The sequence below is a fragment of the Aythya ferina genome (genome assembly GCF_964211825.1).
Source record: "Aythya ferina genome assembly, chromosome: 20".
NCBI lineage: Eukaryota > Metazoa > Chordata > Aves > Anseriformes > Anatidae > Aythya > Aythya ferina.
In genome coordinates, this window is record NC_140318.1 from 3,602,636 (window position 1) to 3,625,785 (window position 23,150).

Consider the following 23,150-nt stretch of genomic DNA (forward strand, 5'->3'; position numbering starts at 1 on the left):
CCAAAAATCTAGCCCTTGCCCTGTGTTATTGTCTCCAAACCTGTCCTCTGGCAGGATCAAAGCTCCTTTGGTGCAGGTTCTGTGCCCATGACTACAGAGATATTAAGACCAATAATGTTCCTAGAAAGCCACAGATATGCTTATTTTACTACAATAGCAATCATTGGTATATACAAGTTAAAATTGGCTGCACTTAACCACTCAGAACTGCTTTTTGTACACTGATGAAATTATAATGAATGCCTTTGAACTATCCTTTATGAATATTTTAAAAAATGATGTTGCCCATCGTCCTCTAATGAGTCAGCCAAATGAAAATAATCATGAGTGGATCAGCCTGCTTTTTTTCAGGCCCCACAGAACTGCTGGTGGATGTATCCTCACCACACAGCAGTATTCCTATTCCCACAGCGAGGAAACGAATGCTGTGTTTTTAGTGGTCTTAGTTTGCTGAACTAGAGAGGAGGAGGCTCAGGGGACACCTTATTGCTCTCTACAGCTAACTGAAAGGAAGGTGTGGGGAGCTCAAGGTCGGCCTCTTCTCACAGGTAACCAGTGGTAGGACCGGAGGGAATTGCCTCAAGTTGCTTCAGGGAAGGTTCAGGTTGGAAATGAGGAGCAATTTCTTCTCAGCAAGAGCAGTCAGGCGTTGGGATGGGTTGCCCAGGGAGGTGGTGGAGTCCCCGTCCCTGGGGGTGTTCAAGGAGAGGTTGGACGTGGTGCTTGGGGACAGGGTTTAGTGGGTGACAGTGGTAGTAGGGTAATGGACGGACCAGGTGATCTTAAAGGTCTTTTCCAACCCTTATGATTCTATGATTCTCGATGAGAAGAATGGGGTTTTCAGCATAGAATCATAGAACATTCCCCTTTAGAATTTTTTCCATAGGTGGGTTCTTGAGGAATGAGTGGTAATGATGATTAAATGATTGGGTAACGATGTTAAAATATTTTTGCTCTCTTATTAAATAGCCTTGATGTTGATGCTGGTTGTATCCACTATAAACCGTAAGGCAAAGGTAAATATTTTTATACAGGATTTTTTTACAGAAAGGGCTGGGACTCCAAAATACAGCTGTCCACCACAGGCCCGGGGCTGAGGCCAGCGTTGGGGCTGCCCCTTTAAGACTCCCCATTTTGCCACCTGCCCTGCACCAAGATGGCGCCCACGCCTTCACCTTCCCCCCCCCTCCTCCTCATTACACCCCCTCCGCTCCCTGCGTAAAGATGGCGGCCGCTGCCCTTCGTGCCCGCTCCCAAGATGGCGGCGCCCTCCTCCCCTGAGTAGCGGCGGCCGCCGCCATGCCGGGCGGGTGAGGTCAGTTCCTGGGTGGGGCGGCCGCGGTGCGGTCAGGGTCGAACAAAAGGAGCCGGAGCCGGCGTGAGGGAGAGAGGGAGGGGAACGGGACGGGACGGCGGGGCCAGGTGGGTGCGGGCGAGTGGAGACGGTGAAGGGGGTGCTGCGGTGCGTCCCCTCCCTGCGCCCCCCTCAGGAGCCGTGAGGGGACGGGCAGGGCACGGCGGGGTCCGGGGGTGCCTGAGGGGGGGATCCGTGAGGGGATGGCGGAGCGCGGGGAGGATGTGCTGAGTAACGGGGCGCCCCCCGTGCCCGCCGCCACCGCCCTGACAGCCGGGGGGGAGCCGGGGCTGGCGGTCCCCAGGGGTGTGGGGCGAGGTCCGGGCTCCTTCCTCCCTTCCCCGGTGGTGGGGTGGGTCGGGGCTGCTGGCTTGGCTTCATTTCTGGCTGCTTCCCAAACGGCTGTTTTGTCTTTTTTTTTAATTTTCTTTTTTTTTTTTTTTTTTTTCCCTCACAAAATGTGGGGTGACGTGGTAGCTTGGAGGGCAGGTGTGGGGTTGAGGCGCTGCGGGGGTGAGTGGGGTCCGGGGGTGGCGCTGAGGCTGTCACCCGAGGGGACGTGGGGAGGGAAGGTCAGGTCGGGGAGTCCTCTCCTTTCAAGCTTTCCTTTGCAGCAGGCTGGCTGAAATAGAACCGCTTTGGTTACGTGTGGGCCACTTCAAAATCTGCCACCCCCAGTGCCAGCTTGGGGAGCGGGAGGAATGTCTTCTTAGCGGAGCATCTTCACCTGTTATTTTTAGTGATGCATCTTCCTTTTCCGGTGCTTTTTTTCACCTCTTGTTGACAAAATGCTGTCAGAAGTTCTGCAGTCCTCCATGGCTGGGTGCTTGGGAGATCTCTCAAAGCCCTAGGGTTGCTCCCTTGCCTGCTTTCCCATGCCCCGTGCTGACATGCACGAAGCAAGGAGAAAAACAGCTGTTGTAATTCTCAGTGTGGTGCTAAGCTGCTGCTTTTAAGGTGAATGGTGGTAGATATGTGTCGAGAAGAAAGGGAGCAGTTGCTTGAATCCAAAATCATAAGGGAAATGAGCTGCGTTTTCAGATTCCTGTTGGTAACGTTTAAAGTAATTTTGAATGTGTCAGACTAGAAAGTACGTAGTAAAGCTGTGAGTTGTTTTTCTCATCTGTAAAAAAAATCTAGACCTTTCTTCCAGGAGGTTAATCCCTTTTAACCAGTTTGGGTCTTAACATGGTCCCTCTATGAACTTGATTCTCTCTTTGCTGATAATCTCTGTTTAATTTCAGGGAAGCTGTTCCCATGGCGTGTGGGGAATGCAACGCTTCAGCACCCGCTCAGGATCCAGCCCGCAGGAACATCATCCACTTCCAGCACAGAGAACTGAAGTGCAGATAGCAGAACCCAGCTGCAGGGTAAGGGTTTAAGGTCAGCTCTTGAGTGGCGTGGTAAAGACAAAGTAATTCACTAGAACGTGACTTAAATGTAGTTGCAAAGCACAGGGTGGTGGTGAGGTCACTGATAAAGAGCAAGGAACAAGGTGGTGGATTGGAGGATGATGTGGGGAGTGTAGTGGTGTGTTTACTAAGTCTGTGAGTGCTTAGTTTGAAGATGAAGAATGAGTACAGGAACTGAGCATTGTCCAAAGCAGAATGTAACTGTTACATTCACCCATACATGTAACTCCTGGCCACATAAACCTCGACTTCTCCTTGTATTAAGGAGACTTAATACAGGAGACTCCTTGTGTTAAGGACTAGTTGCAGGAAACTCCCTGCCTCCTTGGTTTTCCACTAGGACAGCGTTGAAAGGTGCTGCAGAATTGCCTGCTTGTCTGCAAGATGAGAGATGCAGTCCAGATCGGTCGTTCTGAGCAATTGAGAGGTGCAGCATGCTGCTTCCAGAAAAGAAGTATCCCTAGGACTTATCGAGTGTTCTGGTTAGTGTTCTGGCAGTTGGCTGCTTTGTTTTTTTTTGTGCTGATCCTCTCATGGTATTTGGAAACCCTAACTTTATTCAAAGACGATGGCATAAATAATTCCTTAAGATATGCCAGAAGCCATGTGTTAAAAGCTAATGCTTCCATGTTTGACATGGGGAGTGCTTGAAGCCTTCCAGTGATGATTTACTGGAATGCAGCAACTCTAAGCATTCGCTAAATGCTGCTGACATTCAGAAAAATATTCCGTGGTTTGTGGTGCTCTGATGTTTTTTTTTAATCACAAAACTTGACTGTGTAAGTTAGTGTTGCCGCTATGTGATCAGAGCAGGCTTGATCACAGCCTTCATGTAGTTCTCCCACGTTGTAAAGGAGGATTTTGTGCAGCGGGGTATTTAAAAGGGAAGCAAAACTCACTTCCGGTGATAAATTGAGCTTCTCTGGCCTCTCAGAAAACGAGGAGCAAGCGGAGCGTGGAGGGGAAGGACTTACGAATTTTGTGGAGGCTCCTCAATGTAAGGGGATGCAGAGCAATTGTTCTGATAATGATCAACTCTGAACATGCTCTGCAGTGCAACAAGCCTCCTCCCTGCATTTTTTTCCCAAGTACATGTTTTCAAAACTAACCTCAGCTTAGGATATTCAAACTGCTACTGAGCTGGCATTTAACGGGCTACGTGGTTTGAAGACATCTTGAAATCTTCCAAGCTGCTTTCTCCTGAAACTGTAGATAAGATGTGTGTTTTGTACTGCAGCTTGAAATACACTCGATACAGCTGGGTTACGTATGGCCCCCTTGCTGCTATCAAACTGCATCTGCAACTAAAAGCTGTTCAGTCGTGACCTCCCTGCTGACATAATAGTGCTTCCTCCTCCTGCCCTAAGCATTGTTAATGTTTGCTGTAAGATTACCTTGGCAATACAAAGCTGCTCTGTTGTGACGAATTTGCAACCAATTTCTTTAGCTACAGCCTACCTTTGTGCACAGTAGAGCCCTGCACTGGACTAGTTGCTAGGTTCTGCTTTAGGTTTGTGGCTTTAGCAGCTCTGTGATTGCAGGTTAGCTGGCCTGTCCCTTATCTCTCACATAATGCAGTCAGAATGTTCTGAGCTGGAAGTCACAGCCAGTGTCTTGAAGCTTATGGTCCTGAAGGCAAGTTTTGTAGGGCTGGGGGTAAGTGCGTAAACACGCACATACTCCTCTTCTTTTGTCAGGCTGAGGGTAAATATTATTGTGTTGATAGCTGGTGTCTGACATTGCTCTTGTCTAATCATCTTTCATCTTTGGTTCATCTCGTTGGGTGTTGCCACAGTTGTTTCCAAGCTAATAGATCTGTGTGTGTTGTGTCAGCCTGTCAGCAATCAATTATGATTACCCCTTGCTTAAGAGTTTTCGCTTGCTTTGAATCTAGTGTCTTGATTTCTTAATCTCTTGTTAGATCTGTCAAAGCTCTGCTCTGCCCACCATTTGTCTTCAGCTGCAAACAGTTGTTTACCTCTTCTTGTATCAGTCTCCAAAGCTGGAATTAAATGCCGAGTAGGCTTTTGCTGCAGCTGAGGGGCTGCTTGAAGCTGGTCTGGTTGTTCCAGGTTAATGCTGTTGCTATTTTTTAATCTTAGTTACTAACAATTAATAAAATCACTTGCATTTGTCAGTATGCGGGGCTGTTGTGCAGTGTCCTGTGGGAAGAATGCTGTTATACTTTTCCGAGACAAGTTCCAGTGCCCTGTCCTTGAAGCATCTTTTCTATGGCAAAGAGAGAATTAATTTTGGACAGCAAGCCTGTGCATTCATAATGCGTGAGCTGACACAGGCACTTTTCTCTGGTTCACATCACTGGAGCAAGGCATCTGACAGCGCTGCTGTTCCCACAGCTGTATCCCCCTGACACCCCTGGGCCGAGTGTTGGTGATACAGGTAAATTCAGAGAATGCTCACTTCCCTGCAGCTGGGGCAGAACGCTCTCAAAAGGCAGCAAACGGGGCAGGCCAACCCAGGTCTGATGGTGCAGATGTTCTTCCGTGTGCTTGTTAGGACAGGCTTGCCTGTGTGCCGTAAACAGGAGCTGTTGCACTGGGCTTAGGAAAAGAAGGGCAGTCCTGCATCTGGCAGGCAGAGTCGATTAAGAGGTTCCTGTGAAGATTGTAGTGCAGGTGGGCTATTCTACTGAAGCTCATGAAATAAATAAGGAAAAAGGTGTTACCCAGCTAATTTGTTTAATCCTTCTGTATCCATTGGCTTGGGTGGGGCTGCATGCTGCATACAGGCTGGTGGACGGTGATGTGAAACCCTCCTTACTTTTCTCTCAGCATCGAGTTTGGCTGTTCCAAGTGAAGAATGTAAGTGCTGGCAGCTGCTGTTCCACTCTTCTACCTGCTAGTCTGAATGGCACACACATGATCCTTTGAATTTCATGTTTGCTTTTCTTGCTTGGAAGTTTTGTTCCATAGGAGTTGTGTTTTTTTTTTTCCTGCAGAAAGGACCAATTGTAAGGGTCATGGTTTGTTCCAGACTCTGGCATCTGGCTTCCTTGCTGTTTACTTCTGTAAACAGTGAAGGACAAAATAACTCGAGACTTACTCCATCTCACGGCTTGGACTTTTCCAGTTATCACATGGCTGTCCCTGTGCTTGGAAGGTTTTCTGAGGGGTGCATGAAAGCAGCTCTGTTTTAGCCTTCTCTTTTTATTAGAGTCGGAATTAAAAGAAAACATGGGGGAGGGGACACAAATTGCCATTCCCATTTCTGACTTGCAAAGCTCTTTGCGTTTCCCAGTGTTTGAACAAAGAGCTCTGTGTCCTGCCCTCCTTTAGCATTTCAGGTGGCAGCATGCTGGTGAGGGAAGCTGTGCTGTGTTGAAAGCTCATTGCAACATGTTGTAGCTCGTCAATGATCAGGGCTATATAGTCTTAGGAGCATCAGTGTTTTTCTTTCCCTTATCTACCTCTGACGCTGTCAGCTGATGAACAACTCCCTGGTTCTCTGGGCTTCTGATAGGTAAGAAACTGTCAGCAGTGCTCGACTGCTGCTTTGCAGCGTGAGTCCTAGAAATAAGGCCCCTGAGAGTTAAGAATGTGTAGTACAAACGAAAGAATTGCAGGTGGCTGACATACAAGACATCCCTGTCTGCCCATCCAGGTTTGTGTTCTGAAATTGCCTCACTGGGAAGCTGCCTCCCACTGAAGGTAAGGACTTCCCTGATTTCAGGGAGGACCTGGAAGTAAGGGATGGAAACTCAGGAAATTATTGGGGGGGCACGTCATGAGGTCTTGCATGTAGTCCTGTTCTGCCGGTATCTCCTTTAGTAACAGAATGGCCAGCGGAAAGAAGAGGAGGCTGGATAAAGTATTCAGCAAATGATGAGTCAAGCTGACAAACTAGCCGGAGAAACTGAAGAGTAATGTTCCTGTTCACTTTGTCCCTAACTGGATAAGGTCAGCAGCTGCAGGCAGGAATTTAAAGCACAGCTCAGCCACGTGCCTGTCTACAGTAAGTCCATCTCCACTTGTGTAGATTGTGGTTATTTCTCTATCAAAAAAAAAAAAAACACATCCAAAGGAGAGGATACTCATGCTCCTGCAGCAGTTGCTCTGTTTATCCCTTGTACTTGTTAAATATCACAGGGGTCCTGAGGCTTGTGGAAGGGATTCATGCTCCTGGCTCTGTTAGTCTGACTTACAGGGTAAGGTTGGTGCTGCTATATGAGCTGGATACATTGTCAGCTGGATACGTTTAATCTTGTTTCTGAATGATTCCACTCTTTAGGTGTGGTGCACTCAGAAAGTCCCTGTTCTTCTAAGATGAGTGATTATCTTTCTCCTCCAGGTGTGTCTAGTAAAACATGGGATTAGTACTCGGTGATGCTTATGGTTGGTTGAAGTCTGGGTAGTTTTGGCAGGCTGTTATGTAAGCCTGGAACTCCCTTTTCTTCTGTTGTCTCGGCCTGTTCAGCACCAATGCCGTACGTGGTGGGTCGGTGCCCAGCAGCTGATGTGGGGATGGCACACGAACGGGGTTTGTTCAGATGGAGTAGACTCTGCCCTTCTTTCTGAGGCTGCGTGGTGAGAGGAGAAGTGGGGTGCAAACTTGGATCCAGGTAAATCTGCAGGCACTGGAGAGAGATGTAGTATCCAAATGGGGAATTGTGTGCATTGCAGAGACTTCAGGAGTGTGTTTGTGGGCTGGATGGCAGGATACATCGTAATCCTGCTGTGTGAGGGAGGCTTTAGCATGCAGGTCTCTCTCACTGTGTGGTCTCGGATGTTGCTGCTCCTGCTCTGGGGTGTTCCAGCCTGGCTCCGAATTGTGGTGCTCGAAGCAGCACTGCTTCGGTGCAGCAGGAGCCCTTGAAGGTGAAGTCATTTCTTAACTGGGGGAGGAACTGCTCATGAAACTGTGGTAGCTCGTAGAGGGCTGTGGAATGTGAAAGCTGAAACACCTTTGAGACAGATACACACAGATTTATTTCTCAGTGTGCAATACCTAAAACCTGCCTATTTAATTATACCTTTTGAAAGCTTCCTTTTGCTTCTGATAAGTCTTCAGGGCTTGAAGCACACACGTTCCTACCTATTGGCTCATGCAGATTTGAGATCAACCTTAAAACTTGAAGAAATCACTCTTTCAAAATCTCGGTATCAGCCCTCCGTGTGGTGGAGGTAACTCCGTTTGGAGCAGATCCCCTGTTCCTGAGCTCCAGCTGAAAAGGTCTGCAACCTGAGCTCAAATTTCCTCACCCAGCCTGCTCAGGTACAGCACTTCTTTCCCAGTTTAAGGCTGTTCCTGCCCATAAACTCCTGTAGTCTACACGCTGAAGTTGGTGGCACTCTGAAGCACCATGAAAACCGCTGTGACTATCTTGCATGTCTCCAGCTACACAGCACGCAGGCTGAAGTTTCATGATCTGGTCTTTGGGTTGACCTCCTCAGTGAATTGCTCACACAGCTCCCTCTGCCCATCCCACTCAGCTCCTGTGTTCGTGCTCAGCCCTCAGTGAGGCTCCGTGACCCAAGTGACTTAGTGAACGGCGCTTTTTCCTCAGGAAACACTTTCCTGCTGACAAAGCACGCTGGGGTTCAGTTCCTAAAGAGCAGAGGCTTGAGATCTCTGCAGTTTTCTTGCTGTTCTTAAGGAGCTCGGTCTGGTTTTGGTCACGAGGGTGGTAACTTTTGTTTTGGCTAGCTGTTTTCATATGAGAATTGTTCCTAGTCTTAAACCAGAGTAATATCCTCCTAAATCACTATTCAGCCGCCAGTGTACTTGGTGAGAGTCTGGGTTTCAGCCACCTGCTTCGTTTCTGTGTGGTGGTCGGACCCTCGGTGCCCCTGGGAAGAATTCTATGGTGCAGGGGAGCATCAAGTGGCAGAGGTGGCCCCTGAGAACCTGACGTGAAACTGCCTGCACCCGTCCAGGAGGGAGTGTTGCAACACGAATCGTGTTCTGAGGCGATTACAAAATGGATGACTACAAAATAAAGACAACACTTGCATCTCGATGCAGAACACTCATCGGCCTTTCAGGAACTGGAACTGGATTGCATACGTGGGAAAGCTGTGCGAGGAGGGACGCAGCTTTTCCTCCTGCTTTCTCCAGTTTTTGGTGGTCACTTCTCCCTTTCGCTGCAGATGCTGTAAGATAAGATAAGACACGGGAAACTCCAGCTTCTGTGGAGTGATCCCTTGTTTTATTGCTGCTCATCTGGGATTTGAACAGGGTTTTTGTCACTGCCAGGAGGAGTGGGGACTGGCTATGAATGTCTTTTTCTTCCTCCAGTGACCCTATCATTGTTACTGGAGGGCAGGGGATTTCCTGCTCCACTGTGTCAGGGTTTAATCGCTGATGCTGAGCGGTAATGGACTGCTATGGGACATCGGAAGAGATGACTTGTGAGCTGCCTTGGAACTGCACAATGTAAAGGCAGATTTCCTACCCCATGTGACTGGTAAATAGAATTAGGGAGCCTGCTGCCCTAATTGCTTGCTGCTTTCCTTCCCAGCTGTCTGGAGGTACAAATCAAAGTAAACACAGTCAGACTGTTGCAAGAAGTAGTCAAGTGTTTCCTGGATTGACCAGAACTAGCAACCCAGCTCTACAGCTCAAGTCTGGAAATGCCTTCACCGTGAGACTGGTTCCTGAAGAGACCTCTTCCCTATTTCATAACCCTGCCAGGGACAGCTGCGAGTGACCTACCAATTCCTACAGAAGCTTCTCTACCAAGAGTAGTGAAGCACAGGAAGGAAAATGAAAGGATCCTTGGGGACAAGTTGTATCTAGGCAAGAGAAGTGCTTTGTTTTTGTGTTTTTTGTTTTTGTTTTTTTTTTCTTGGTGTAGGGCCGGAGTAAGGAGTTGTTTCAGCAGGGAACAGTTGTTTAACAAACAGCATCACTGTCCTCACTGCACATTGCTGTAAGGAAAAGAGGGATGGGATCCTACGCAGCCCTATGGGAGAGCAACGAGTGGTGCAGCAGCATCTGTTACTTCTTAGGTGTAGTTTGAAAGGAATCATGACAAACTCTCCACCACATCTGGGCTCTCCTTGTGATGGATGTACGCAGGGAAGGAAGCTGAGGCACAGCTGAAATGCCTTACCCAGGCCTTGCAGCAAGCTAGCAACAAGACTCGGGGGGCTCTGCATTCCTGGTCAGCCCTCTTATTCTGGCTGTTCAGTTTCGCCTGCTCGTCAATGTGTAATCTTCAGACTTGCAGGAGGAGCTTCAAACCCATTCTTCCACAAGACGAAGAAAACCCAGAAGCTTGACTGGTTTGTGATCGCATGAGTTTACTGGCTGGTAAATTCATAGATGTGCCTTGTCTTAGTGAACTTCCAAAACAGACATTGCTGCTTTCTTCCAACGTTCCCTCCTTAAAAACAAAACAAAAAAACTATCTAGGGTTACCCCAGCCTCACTATGTTGGTGTTCTGCCGTTTATTTATTGTTGCAAGTGGCAAACCAGGGAACAGCATTCTGTATTCAGTGTCCCTAGGGCATGTGGTGCTTCTGGAGCTCCCATTAGGAGGGGCTTCCTTAGCAGTTCTGTGCTGGAAGTTAATTTTAAATACAAACTTCAGCTCCACCAAAGCAGATGGTGTGGGCACGCTGACTAGCCAGTGCTATATAAAAACCCACTGCTGAGCCTGCAGCCCCCAGGGGCTTGTCAGGACCGTGTCTGAGTGTTACAAGGAAACGTGCTCGAACCTTTGGTCTTCCTCCGTTCCGGCTGAGTTGATGGGAGTCTCAAAATGACCGAGAGCTTTGTGCTTCTGCTGCTGAACTTTGCCAGCAAGTGTGATGTGATAGCACTGCTCGCCATGAGAACAAGGTACAACGATTTCGTGAACTTCGTTTGTGTCGATCATTCATCAGATATGTGGAAAGTTTCTGAGCTTGCAGTTCCATGAGTCGGTCAGGCTTCTGGGTTTTCTGTGGCTTGAGGAAGAATGTGTTTGAAGTTCCTTCTGGAAGTCTGAAGGACAGAACGAGCACTGCCACAAGGTCCCCGCTTCCCAGAACCTTTTGGTTTCCTTTGTGACACTTAAATCCCAGCTGAGATGAACTGTGGGTGGGAGTGGTTGCTCAAGGAAGTGAGTTTGTATTTAAGTATGTCGCCCCCTTCCTATACTTCTGAAGCGAATAAGACAGAGCAGCTTTTACAGGATTTCAGTAATGAATCTATCAGAGGGCAGGTAATTAATTTTTCCTTGGGGAATTGATGGAAAGAGGAAAGCCACAACTTATGTGGAAGGAGAAGGCATAATATCGGGCAACTTTGTTCTCTTTTCCAGATTTATTGATTAAATGTGTTGAGTTGTATCTGTCAAGTGATTCTAGGAAGTATAACTATAATGCTGTTTGAGTCATGCAGTGCAGAACTATTAGCTCTGTTAAAGAGTAACAGGCTCATGACTGCTATGCTGTGTGTGGGGGTTTTCTCTCCTAACAATACTGGCAAATTCCTTCATCCTGAAATAAAATCCTCAGATAAAACTGTGAGCTCCCAGATCCTGCTCTGGCAGCGTAGTTTAGGCTGCTCCCGGGAGCTTGCTGTAGGTGTGAATTTCTTAACCGCAGACTCCTAATGACAAGTATCAGTTCTGATGGCTTGTGACAGCTCATTTGTCAGGGAAAACAAAATAACTTCACAGCCTCAGCTGCAGCAAATTACTCAGAGGTAGCTTCATTTACTGGTGTCTGAGTGACTTGAAACAGGGACTCAAATAATTCCACTCTTGCTGTGCCAGCACTTAAAACGTGAGGTTTCCTGATACCCTCTAGAGAAGCAGAACAAAAGAGGTGAGGTTAGTAATGCCTGCCTGTGTTTTCCTTCCAGGTGAATCATGATTCCAGTCACTGAATTGCGATACTTTGCTGACACGCAGCCAGCGTACCGCATCCTGAAGCCATGGTGGGACGTCTTCACGGACTACATTTCCATAGTAATGCTGATGATCGCAGTGTTTGGAGGGACACTTCAGGTCACCCAGGACAAAATGATTTGTTTGCCCTGTAAATGGGTTACCAAAGACTCCTGCAATGACTCTGTCAGAGGCTGGACAGCCGCAGCCCCGGAGCGCACCTACTATAACTCCAGTCTTGTTCCCTCTGCTGATACGGGGCCGACGGGGATCCGGTATGATTTGGACCGGCACCAGTATAACTACGTGGACGCGGTGTGTTATGAAAACCGCCTTCACTGGTTTGCCAAGTATTTTCCTTATCTGGTGCTGCTGCATACTCTCATCTTCCTGGCTTGTAGCAACTTCTGGTTCAAATTCCCACGGACCAGCTCCAAGCTGGAGCACTTTGTGTCTATTTTGCTTAAATGTTTTGACTCTCCGTGGACAACGAGGGCATTATCTGAGACGGTGGTGGAAGAGAGTGATACCAAGCCAGCGTTTGGGAAAATGAATGGCTCCATGGACAAGAAATCCTCCACAGTCAGTGAGGATGTGGAAGCCACCGTTCCCATGCTGCAGAGAACAAAGTCTCGAATCGAGCAAGGGATCGTGGACCGGTCTGAGACAGGAGTCTTAGACAAAAAGGAAGGTGAGCAGGCCAAAGCACTCTTTGAAAAAGTGAAAAAGTTCCGAACGCACGTGGAAGAGGGAGATATAGTGTACCGCCTCTACATGAGGCAGACCATCATCAAAGTAATCAAGTTCATCCTGATCATCTGCTATACCGTTTACTATGTCAACAACATAACGTTTGACGTTGACTGTAAAGTGGACATTGAGAGCTTGACTGGCTACAGGATGTACCGCTGTGCTCATCCTTTGGCCACGCTCTTCAAAATCTTGGCGTCTTTCTACATCAGTTTGGTGATAGTCTATGGCTTGATCTGCATGTACACGCTCTGGTGGATGCTGAGGCGATCGCTCAAGAAGTACTCCTTCGAGTCTATCCGGGAGGAGAGCAGCTACAGTGACATTCCTGATGTGAAAAATGACTTTGCTTTTATGCTCCACCTGATTGACCAGTATGACCCCCTGTACTCAAAGCGCTTCGCTGTCTTTCTGTCGGAGGTGAGTGAGAACAAACTGCGGCAGCTGAACCTCAACAACGAGTGGACTCTGGAGAAGCTGCGCCAGAGGATCACCAAGAACTCCCAGGACAAGCTGGAACTACATCTCTTCATGTTGAGTGGCATTCCCGACACGGTTTTTGACCTCATTGAGCTGGAGGTCTTGAAGCTGGAGCTCATCCCTGATGTCACTATTCCCCCAAGCATCGCCCAGCTCACCAGCCTTAAGGAACTATGGCTCTACCACACCGCTGCCAAAATTGAGGCTCCAGCCCTTGCCTTCCTGAGGGAGAACTTGAAGTCTCTGCACATCAAGTTCACAGACATCAAGGAGATTCCTCTTTGGATTTACAGCCTGAAGACACTAGAGGAGCTTCATCTGACGGGGAATCTGAGCGCTGAGAACAACCGGTACATCGTAATAGATGGCCTGAGGGAGCTGAAGAGGCTGAAGGTGTTGAGGTTGAAGAGTAACCTCACCAAGCTGCCACAGGTGGTGACGGACGTTGGCGTGCATCTTCAGAAGCTTTCCATCAACAACGAGGGCACCAAGCTCATTGTTCTCAACAGCCTTAAGAAGATGGTCAACCTGACAGAGCTGGAGCTGATCCGGTGTGACTTAGAACGCATTCCTCACTCCATCTTTAGCCTCCACAATCTGCAGGAGATAGATCTGAAGGACAATAACCTCAAGACCATTGAGGAAATCATCAGCTTCCAGCACTTACATCGTCTCACTTGCCTTAAATTGTGGTACAACCACATTGCCTACATCCCCATGCAAATAGGCAACCTCACCAACTTGGAACGCCTTTACCTGAATCGGAACAAGATCGAGAAGATCCCTACCCAGCTCTTCTATTGCCGAAAACTTCGGTATTTGGATCTCAGCCACAACAACTTGACTTTCATACCGCCAGACATAGGACTCCTCCAAAATCTGCAGAACCTGGCTGTGACAGCCAACAGGGTAAGTGGGAGAGAAGCTGAGTATTCCTGAGTAGTAGCTCTTACTTCTTTTGTCTCTGTAATTAAACATGGTACCCTGGTGTGTGAAATACTCTTGGCACTGCTGTTCTGTTTAAATTCTCAAGCTTTTGTTCCTCTCTGAGGGTTTTATCTAAGACAAATAACTCCAGGGGCCTTTCTTTGAACAGCTCTTGTTTTGTATCGTTTCTTATCTTCCAGTGAAATTGCTTTTAAGAGGCAGTTGGAGGCTATTTCATAAATCCTGTCTTAGTTGTTTCTCTGCAGTTGGAAGCTTGTACTCTCTAGACTGACATCAGATTTGGGCTTAAAATGAAGGTCTGAGAAACAATAGTCTTAATTTAGCACCACACCTTAAGCCACGTGTGTACACTGTGACAGCAGCCATCTAGGGGGTGTGTGGCTCATAACTTTGCACGTAGCACCCCTTGTTTCTGGGGAGTACTCTACAGTTCAGCTGGATGTGAAAGTGAACTTGATCCTGAGGGTAGGGGGTGTGGTGGCACCTCGCTGTGCCTCACGCTGGTGGCTGCGTGCCTTCTTGCCTAATTCCACATAGGGGAAGTCTGAGCCCTAGGTGTCCAAGTGCAAGGCAGGTTAGAAGGGGTGGCTGTGTGCTATGATGCCCTTGTGTTGGAATAAGTTTAATTGCTTAAAGCCAAGTGTACCCATGGGCTTTCTTGCATCTTTGTTCTGCGTTTGGGATGAAGGACCCTCCACTTGCCAGGTAGCACAAAGATCAACCTGTGAGTGCATGGGCTGTGCTGAGCTGAAGGACTTGTTGAGGCCTTCATTCGCTCTGTTTGCTGAAGTTTGCCATGCAGAAGGCTCTAACAGAACTGCACAAAGTGCAGGCAGACTGATGAGTGGCTGCTGGGTTCTCAGTGAGCATGCAGTAGAACCGTCCTGGTCTCACTGCCATATATCGAGACCCTTACTGGCGAGATGTCTCCATAACCAAACGCTGTCACCTTCTCTGAGAGAAGCAAACGCAGCAGCTCCAGGACTGGGTGGCTTTTGCAAGGCAAACATTCTCAGATTAAGTTTTTAATTTCTAACTCAGTTCAGTACGATGCAGGGTTTCTAAAACTCCAGCCAGCTTTTTCAGGTCAATATTTGAAGGTTCAAGCCTGCTTGCACCCCTGAGGAGTAACAGCAAGCAGCAGCCACTCGACTGTCCCAGTTCAATAGCTGCTCACTCAGTTTCCCCAGCACTCGTGGCCTGGGTGGCTGTGCATCAGCTTGCCTGGATGGCTTAAGCTCTGAACTTCACGGTATGCACACATTGCTTCAAGTTAGGTTAAAAGCTAAAATATTTTCTCAGGGTGAGCATGGCTGATAGGTGGAGCTTCTGAGGATGGTGTAAAGCGAAGAGGGGGAAGTTTTTAACAACTCTTCAGCTGCTGCCCTTAACTCTGTCCCATTTGTCTTCTGGCAATCTCACAACCAGAGCTTCCTGAGAGTTAATCTGCAGTGCAGTCTCGGGGTGGAGCTTCTCTTGGAGGAAAAGGAGTTGGAGGCAGCTCCATTTTCTGCATCAGAATATGGCACCACCCTGTTTTCTCTGCAAAAATACTAATGCAGCAGGGAAGGTGGAGCAGCCGTTGTGCCAGTGTGTTCTGAAGCAGAAGGTGGTGAGGACCCAGTGCAGCAGCTAAGCTGCTTATATCCCTTGCAGGTGCCTGGGCAGTGCCACAATTACCCTGGGGCTCAGACAGCCTGGTTATTTATGGGGAGCAGTGACAGCAAGAAACAAAAGAGCTGGTGGGCTGGCATTTCCCAAGGCCAGGAGTTATCTCAAATGTCCTTTCTTAGCAAATAAATGCTCCTGGAGTTGGCTGGTACCAGTGTAGGGTTCTGGGAAGCAGGCCATGTTATAGCATGCTGCTTCCTTCCTAAACCAATCCTTGTCCCTTAAATAACTATTACTTTCAAGAGTCTGTGAGCATTTGGTTGCACATTGCTGTTTGCATAACACTTGACAGTACCAATGGCACTGGCTGAATTTAACTGCGTTTAATTGGTCTTGTGGCTTTTCGTTGGACTCAATCTCATTCAAAACTGATTACAGCCCAGTTCAGCTGTATCGTGCATAATTCAAGTTGTAAAAAGGCATGTCTGTGCTTAAGGGCAAATAAGTCTTCATGATGAGGCTTTAAGGAGAGAATACTGAATTGGTGCATTTAATTCCTGGCCTAGTATTTGTTAAACCTTAGCTATATTTTCTTAGAAATCCTCTGGAAGGAGGTTTGGGCTGATAGAAATAAGTCTTATTAAATTAGTGATTTGAAGCCACCAACTGTTAGCTTTCCCACCACCACCTTCATGTTTTGTAGCACTGTCACTGTCCCCAGTCCCACCCCTCAAAAAAAAGCCATGCACTTTGGAGCCTAGAAAGTCCTTGCAACACTTCCAAGCCCTGCAGAAATGATGGAAGACTACTCGCAGTTCTAAATTATACCCACGTAGCTTCTGCTTCAGGAAATGGAAAGGGCCTGCATGAAAATCCAGTGTGTCGTGCACATAATTGGGAGTGGACAGCACGAAGACTGAAGAACGATCTGGTTTACAGCAGTTAATATAATAAGATCTCAAAGCTGGGAGGTGCCAAACAGTTGTGAGGCCTGCTGGCAGGGCAGTGCTCCGAGAAGAGCTGGAAAAGACCAGTGGGAGAACTGTGGTGGGAAGCCTTACGGTGTGGTGCCTCCTGCTTTGGGAACAGTCCTTGTGGTGCGAAGCAGGAGCTCACCTGAGGGAGAAGTGGATGACTGAAAACTCTGTAAAGCCTGGAACATTGTGTGCACTTGTTTGAGCTTGTTCTGTTTGGTGACTTTGCCTCTGATTGTGGTTTTATTTTATTTTTTTTTTTCCCTTCAGATCGAGAGTCTACCACCAGAGCTGTTCCAGTGCAGGAAGCTGAGAACCTTGAACCTGGGAAACAATGTGCTGCAGTCCCTCCCCTCCCGGGTTGGAGAGCTGACAAACCTCTCCCAGATCGAGCTGCGGGGGAACCGCTTGGAGTGCCTGCCGGTGGAGCTGGGAGAGTGTCCTCTGCTGAAACGTAGCGGGCTGGTGGTGGAGGAGGACTTGTTCAACACGCTGCCCTTGGAAGTCAAAGAGCGGCTGTGGAGGGCAGACAAAGAACAAGCCTGAGCCCCTGAAAGAAGGGGGAAAAACCTCTGACCAGCTAGAAGGAAACCCAAGGCCATTCCAGTCCCCTTTTTCCCAGATCCTCCCCTTCCTCCTCTCCAATCACTATCAGACTAGCCAAGGAGTCCCTGAACAATCATGACTCTGACTGAGGCTGCTTCTTGCCTCAGATGCAGGATGGGGAAAGCTTGGGATCAGGATGAGGATCAAGGCAGGTTAGATGGCTTCTGAGCGAGGGCCGGTGGGATAAGAGGTGTCGCTGCTCTTCTGGACAGGAGATGGGGTGAGGTGGATGGTGCTGGTGAGAAGAAATCTCCTCTGAATGGAGGAGAACAGGAAACATGGGGATTGCTGCACTGCCTCAAATGGGGATTACACGTGTCAGGGACTGAGAGTGTCCAGTGTCCTGCAAGCAAGGATCAAGAGCCTAGGAAACCTCCTGAACCTCCATCTCTGACACCTGGTACAGTTTCCCTCCAGCTCAGCAATTCAGTAAGTGAGGCCCTGCAGTAGGGGGTAAGATAGGACACAGACAGCTGATTTCTATCTAGATGTTGGGATTAGGATTTGGGGGGGTAAATTTATCTCAGACATCAGCTTGGATGCAGGATCATCTTTTGTTTCGAATTGTATTTCCCTCTTGCACTTGACATGCTGTCCTCTGCCCCTAGGGAAGGAATTGGTCCTCCCCCAAAACTCAGTCTGCACATTTGAGGTTGCACTATTTTATTTGTTTCAAGTCACCTGTGCTGACGAGCAGATCACACAGCATCCTTCTCCAGCTGAGGTGTTGGAGGCACTAACTGAAATAATTCCAGAGCTTAAGCCTGGTCTGAAATGGATGGTTATAGTGTAAGCGGGAGAAGATCTGGATAAAGAGCGGTTGGACTGTCTAATTCCTTCTCCCAGAAGCACTGAGTTACTTCAGGATTTGGCTTTTAAAGTTTTCAATCTGCTTTTAAATTCCTGGTATTCTGTCATGTGGCAAATGCGAACACAAAACTGACCGGTGTGTCAAGGTCTCTCCCAGGGTTGATGGTGTTTATAGTGAAGAGGAATGCTCACTTTTCCTCTGCCCCCTCCCCATGAAGTCGTTAGATGTGTTGCCAAGTGTTCCTCAGGAGCACAAACTACAAACCTGCTTGATTTTGTTTTCTTATCCCGTTGCCCTGCTCGCTGTAGCAGCTGTCAGTTCCTGTTACACCTCTTGCGCTACATAAGAGGCTAATCCCAACTGAACTCGGTGCTGGAAAAGTAACCTGTCCTCCTGTTTCGTTCCCCCATTGTTAAGGAGCAGCCTGAGAACCCTCTGTGGACTGAGCTCTCAATCCCTGGGACAGAGCAGCCTTTATTGAAACGAGCCTGACCTGTTTGGTATCGTTTGACGAAACCCTGCGCTGGCAGAGGTAGATAACTCGCGATAGCTGCTGCTAATCGTGTCCCCAAGGCGGGGTGGTGAAGGTGGGTGCCTGCAGTACGCCCCAAGTCTGCGCTTTTCCATCAGAAGGAAGAGGAGAGGCTCGTGGACTTGCAGGCCTGGGTTGCAATACCCTGCATCGAGCCGGTAGGTCGTCTGCGAGGTGGAGTGCTGCAAGCTGAGGCACCAAGTGTTTTGGAGGCCTCCCGTGTGTATGGAAAGGGGAAGCTGCAGCTGGCTCTGAGAGCGGTTCCTGGCAAAGGGCCAGCGAGAGCACTGGTTTTAGCAAATCCTGGTGATCCCTTGGATGTTGGTGCAGTAGGGCACACGCTACGGCTTTCTTCATCAGATGTAAGATATGAAATATGCACACTAAATACGCCGAAACCATGGACAATGTTAAACGGGCTCTGGATTTGTTGATGTTCAGACGCTTAAATAAAGCTACATTAAAATCTAGGAAATCTGTTTATAAAACTGCTTTTAAGGAGGATGCAAATTCTGCCTCCCTTAGTTCATCATGAGAAGTCTAAACAGTCCAGGGGAGCAACAATAATTAAATCTCCTTATCTGGAAGGCAAGGCACTCTAAAAGCTCTTCTTGTTTGTAACAGGGTTAGCCTGGCGAAATCCTGTTAGGGTTGGGGCCGCTGCTGAAGCAATGGGGGAAGGAAGCTACTCCAAAATGCACTGCATCGGGGCAGACGCTGGTGCTCAGAAGCGTTAATGCCTCTTGGATTGGACTCATTCACGCGAGCGTTTCGGATTGATGGGAGAGGAATTGTGAGGTGGGTTTAATGCTGCTTAAGTAAGGCAGGAGTGGCTTTAGGCTTAGCTAGGGTAATGCTGTTTTCCAGGCGGTCCCTCGTGGTGGCTGCAGGGGCAGGGTGAAAGGTGTATTGGAGGGTGAAGGAAGCTTTTTTTTTCTTCCTTATTTGGTGCCAAAATATTGTGCTGGAGAGCAATTGTAACTGAATAGAGGCTTGAACTCTGTATTGTATTCAAGGCCATTGGGTAATTGGTTTACAACGTGTGCGTTTTAGGCTAGGCAGGGCTGAAAAGGTATTGCACCTGGCAGAGTCTTAACCTAGCTTAGAGGAGCAGAATTTTAACCTAGCTTATGGGAGCAGAGAGATTTCTCCTGTGTGTCCAGCTCATCGTAGATGAGTGCTTTGACTCTTGATTTTAGGGACGATGCTAGTTATGCAATTAAACTCTGCAGCTAGGCTAGAATTTTCTATAAGCAGCCCCTGCTTATGTGCTGCAGTGCTTCTAGAAGCTTGTAAGTCTCCTGAACTGCGTATGTCAGTGCTGAACTCATTGGAGAAGTTGGTCTCAAGAATCTCTAACTTCTATCAAATAACAGAGCTATGCTGCTGCTTGCTGAATAGACTGTCCTATGCCTGAGGTCTACAAAGCAACTTTTAAGATAGGCCAGTATTGATCATGCATGGGAACACTAGCTTTTGGCTCCTATTTCGATATTCCAAGCTCAATTTTTCAATCATGGCTGCTAGGGCTTGAGATAGATTCCTGGGTGGCAAAATTGGAATAAGCAGTCTGATAAGTTCCTGTACCACAAACACAGGTGGCACGAAAATAAATCGCCTTTCTGGAAGATGACATTATTTATCTGCTCCTGACATGTGCTTTTTGGTCTTCCATGAAGTAGATAATGGTTCCAAAGTATCAGTTTCCAATGATGAAATGGAAGAAGCTTTAAAACTTCAAGGATAGGGTCTAAACCACGAGGTCCTGAACATGTTTGCTGCTTAGGACTCCAGCAAAACTCAACCCACAGCGCAGTGAGTCAGTCCACTTCCCATACCAGCCTGGATCACTCAGTTTGAGGGATGAGCTTACGTCAACAATCCCTCCTCATTTGCAAGCATTCGGTCAGTGGATATTCTTTCAAGTCTGTCAGCCTGAAGCTTAGCTTTTTCTGATACAGATCTGTATGTTCAGAAAGAAGTTCAACTGAAGCAGACAATCAACAGGTCAGCGTCTTATTTTCCTGGCCTGTCTTTTCAAAGCACTCTAGTTAATGGCAAAACAGATTTATTAGCTGCTAAACTATAAAAGCAACTTGAATTAAAACTGTTTCCTTAATAGCACTGCTGAGCTGAATGAGTTCTTGGAGCCCCTGTTGATCACAAGCATGATCATCCTATGCTAGGACTGAAGGTTAGTAAAATGGAATTCTACCTTTCCTGCTAAATACCCCAAAAAGTAGTAAGTTGCAACTGATTTTCTAAACTAACTGTAAGGCAAGGGATACCAAACCTGTTAAATACGTTAAAACTTGCTGTATCTCAAACTATGCACTGGAATGTTAGTTGAAGCTTTTCTTTAAGATTTCTGAATTTACTCTTTGGTCCCTAGCTAATTCAGCAGCTGCAGTTAATGTCCTCTGCTGGTCTGAATGGTTAAACAGAAGCCCAATACAAGCTGTTACTGGTATCTTTCCTGATGTGGTGTTCTTTCGTATTAATTGTCACTTCCAGAGAATGTCCTACCTCATTTTTTATTTTTCTTATTACCATTTATACACTCCATTTAGCTCGCTTCATTTTAATTAAAGCAAGATCTTGGTGTTCATTACCATAAATAGTATTAAGTGGCTTTCTGTGGCTGAACCACACCGAGGGTCCTCTTCTTTTTGCTCTAAGAAACAATTCTAGGAATTTCAGAACAACATCGCATCCTTTTCAGGGGATGTTGTGTATGGGGAGGAAAAAAGGCTTGAATGTTGTTGATTCAACAGCTGTGACATCGTTTCCCTTCCTTTACCTTTTTTCCTCTTTGGAAAGGGACTCGCATGGTTTGAATTCTCTGGATTTTTTTCTTCAGCCCTTCAGGGGAGGAATAGTTTTTTCATTGGGAGCTGTGCCTTCTCCAGACATTAAGGTAACTGCTCCACTGAGGCACTTGCTTCTTCTAGAGTATTTGCAATTGTCTCTGCCTGAAGCCAGCTCTTCCCTCTGATTCTTTTCCTTTCAAATGTGGAGAGCATGGAAAGATTTAAGTGCCGGCATGACTTTTCTCATTGAAGAACAATCTTGTCATACCATAAACAGTAGCACCATCTACTCTGAAATGTTACCAAAGGTAGGGCTGTGTCAGTGCTGAGTTTCACTTTGAGTTTTTTTTTCCTCCTCATTGCATCTTTTTTTTATTGCTGTTTGGCAACACAGCAGATCCTGTAGTCTTAATAAGCACGTGCCAAAACAGAATGGATTTTGTCCTACCTGCACTGTGGCAGTGCATGAAGCAGAACTGGAATTGGACAAAGGTACTGTTGGTCTCAAACCTTTCTCTCTCTCCATTGCTCCAGCTGCAGTGACAGGTTAACATTAACCGCTTTGGAAGCGTAAAATCCATCAGAAGTTTTGTCTGAAATCCCTTTTCAAAAGTAATTGCACTTGAATTGATGGACTCCAATGACTAAGATGAACTTCATGTGAAATTGCACAAAGAAAGGCTTAATTTGGGATTTCTGGAAATACCCTTCCATTCCTCTCTCTGTCTCCTTTAAAGGAAGCTTATTGAACAATGGGGAAAATTTTTCAACTTAATGAGAAGGGGGCTAATTGGCCTGAGTCACTTTTAAAGCTGACAAACGCATCCATTTAAGTAAGACACTACTCATGGCTTAAACATTGCTCACTCCCATTTTGTAGATGTGCTCGCAGGGTTGTGGTTTGGCATCCGAGACCTGCAACTTGGTGTAACATTTCAGAATCATGACATTCACTTTGTACGTGGGATTGTTTGGGCAGCTGATCAACAGCACCTCCACCTTAAGCACTGAAGGCTGCTATTGTTTTCTCGGAAAGACTTGTAAGACTGGACACTTTAACAGAATAAAAAAATTAATTTTTAATTTGCATTTTCCTTTTATGTCTGTTTTCTTTGGTTTCCTGTATGCAAAGGCACTTAGTCTCTGACGATCTCACTCTTCAGAAGACAGATGTTAATAATTCTAGCTATTGTGTAGAATTATTATTTTTTTACTCATTGCTTGAGCTCCTGTGGATTACAGCACTTTATGAATAAGAAAGATGTGCAGTGAAAGATTCTGCTCAGTGGCAAGCCTGGACTGCTTTACATGTTTCACCATCGCTTTAAGAAATGGCTGAAACAATTTACATTGCCAAATACAGATTGTTGGAGGATCGTCTGCTTGCATCTGTAGAAACTTGGGTTTTCAGAACGCATCTTGTGCTCTCCTTCCTCAGGAGAAAGGTAGGCACTGAAGTGGATGGAGTAAACTTGCAGTTGCCATAGAAATGCTGCCTTCAGCCAGCTACTGGTAACAAACAGTCTGTGTTTCCTAGCTGTCTGCCTACCCCACGCACTACCTTTCTTCCTTTCAACTGGGAAATGCTGGCAGGTAACCTCTCCTAATTGAGCATCTTCACGATGTGTTACAGAGAATCAGCCTGTGGCTTTCAAAGGCAGCTTTAGTTTCTGTGCAGCTCATTTATTGCGCAGAAAGGTGCTTCTTGTCTTTTGTCTTCCCTTTCTTCCTCTGTCCAAGGCTGCTTGACCACAGTGCCATTAGACCCACTTCAGCAGGCTGTGAAGGGTGCAAGTCTGTAATGCCATTTATTGGCGTTGAGTTTTAAAGAAATGTCACTAGGATGGAACTAAAGAAGGAGAGGACAAAATGCCTCTTGTCATCTGAGGCCCTCTAGGAATGACGCTGCTTTTGGCAAGCGTTTGCCAACTCTCTGAATAGTTGAGCAAAAGGAATGAATGGAAGGTGCCATCAGAGAACTGATGCTTGCTGGATTCCTGGGAGGCTCTAATAAAGGGATGGGGA

General features: G+C 47.1%; 1 protein-coding gene across 12 annotated transcripts; it reads left to right on the forward strand.

Moving 5' to 3' along the window:
* Window positions 1-1,214: 1,214 nt before the first annotated feature.
* Window positions 1,215-22,214, forward strand: LRRC8A (leucine rich repeat containing 8 VRAC subunit A). 12 transcript variants are annotated; one of them, XR_014684970.1, is made up of 6 exons: window positions 1,320-1,422; window positions 2,599-2,724; window positions 11,579-13,742; window positions 16,637-20,322; window positions 20,438-20,509; window positions 21,136-22,214. XR_014684970.1 is itself a non-coding variant. In XM_084493917.1 (5 exons), exons 4-5 carry the CDS (start codon window positions 11,586-11,588, stop codon window positions 16,910-16,912), a joined length of 2,433 nt encoding a protein of 810 aa, XP_084350043.1. In that variant the 5' UTR covers window positions 1,320-1,422; window positions 2,599-2,724; window positions 3,107-3,248; window positions 11,579-11,585; the 3' UTR covers window positions 16,913-22,214. The 12 variants fall into 12 exon arrangements, 4 of the variants coding, with proteins under 4 accessions (XP_084350041.1, XP_084350043.1, XP_084350040.1 ...); XR_014684971.1 differs by having other exon boundaries at window positions 21,520-22,214; XR_014684974.1 differs by having other exon boundaries at window positions 16,637-17,401.
* The last annotated feature ends 936 nt before the right edge of the window (window positions 22,215-23,150 follow it).

Coding starts and splice junctions, on each gene's coding strand:
- LRRC8A (XM_084493915.1), top strand. CDS start 11,586: ATGATTCCAGTCACTGAATTGCGATACTTTGCTGACACGCAGCCAGCG. Junction 13,743..16,636: donor TGGCTGTGACAGCCAACAGG/GTAAGTGGGAGA, acceptor TTTTCCCTTCAG/ATCGAGAGTCTACCACCAGA.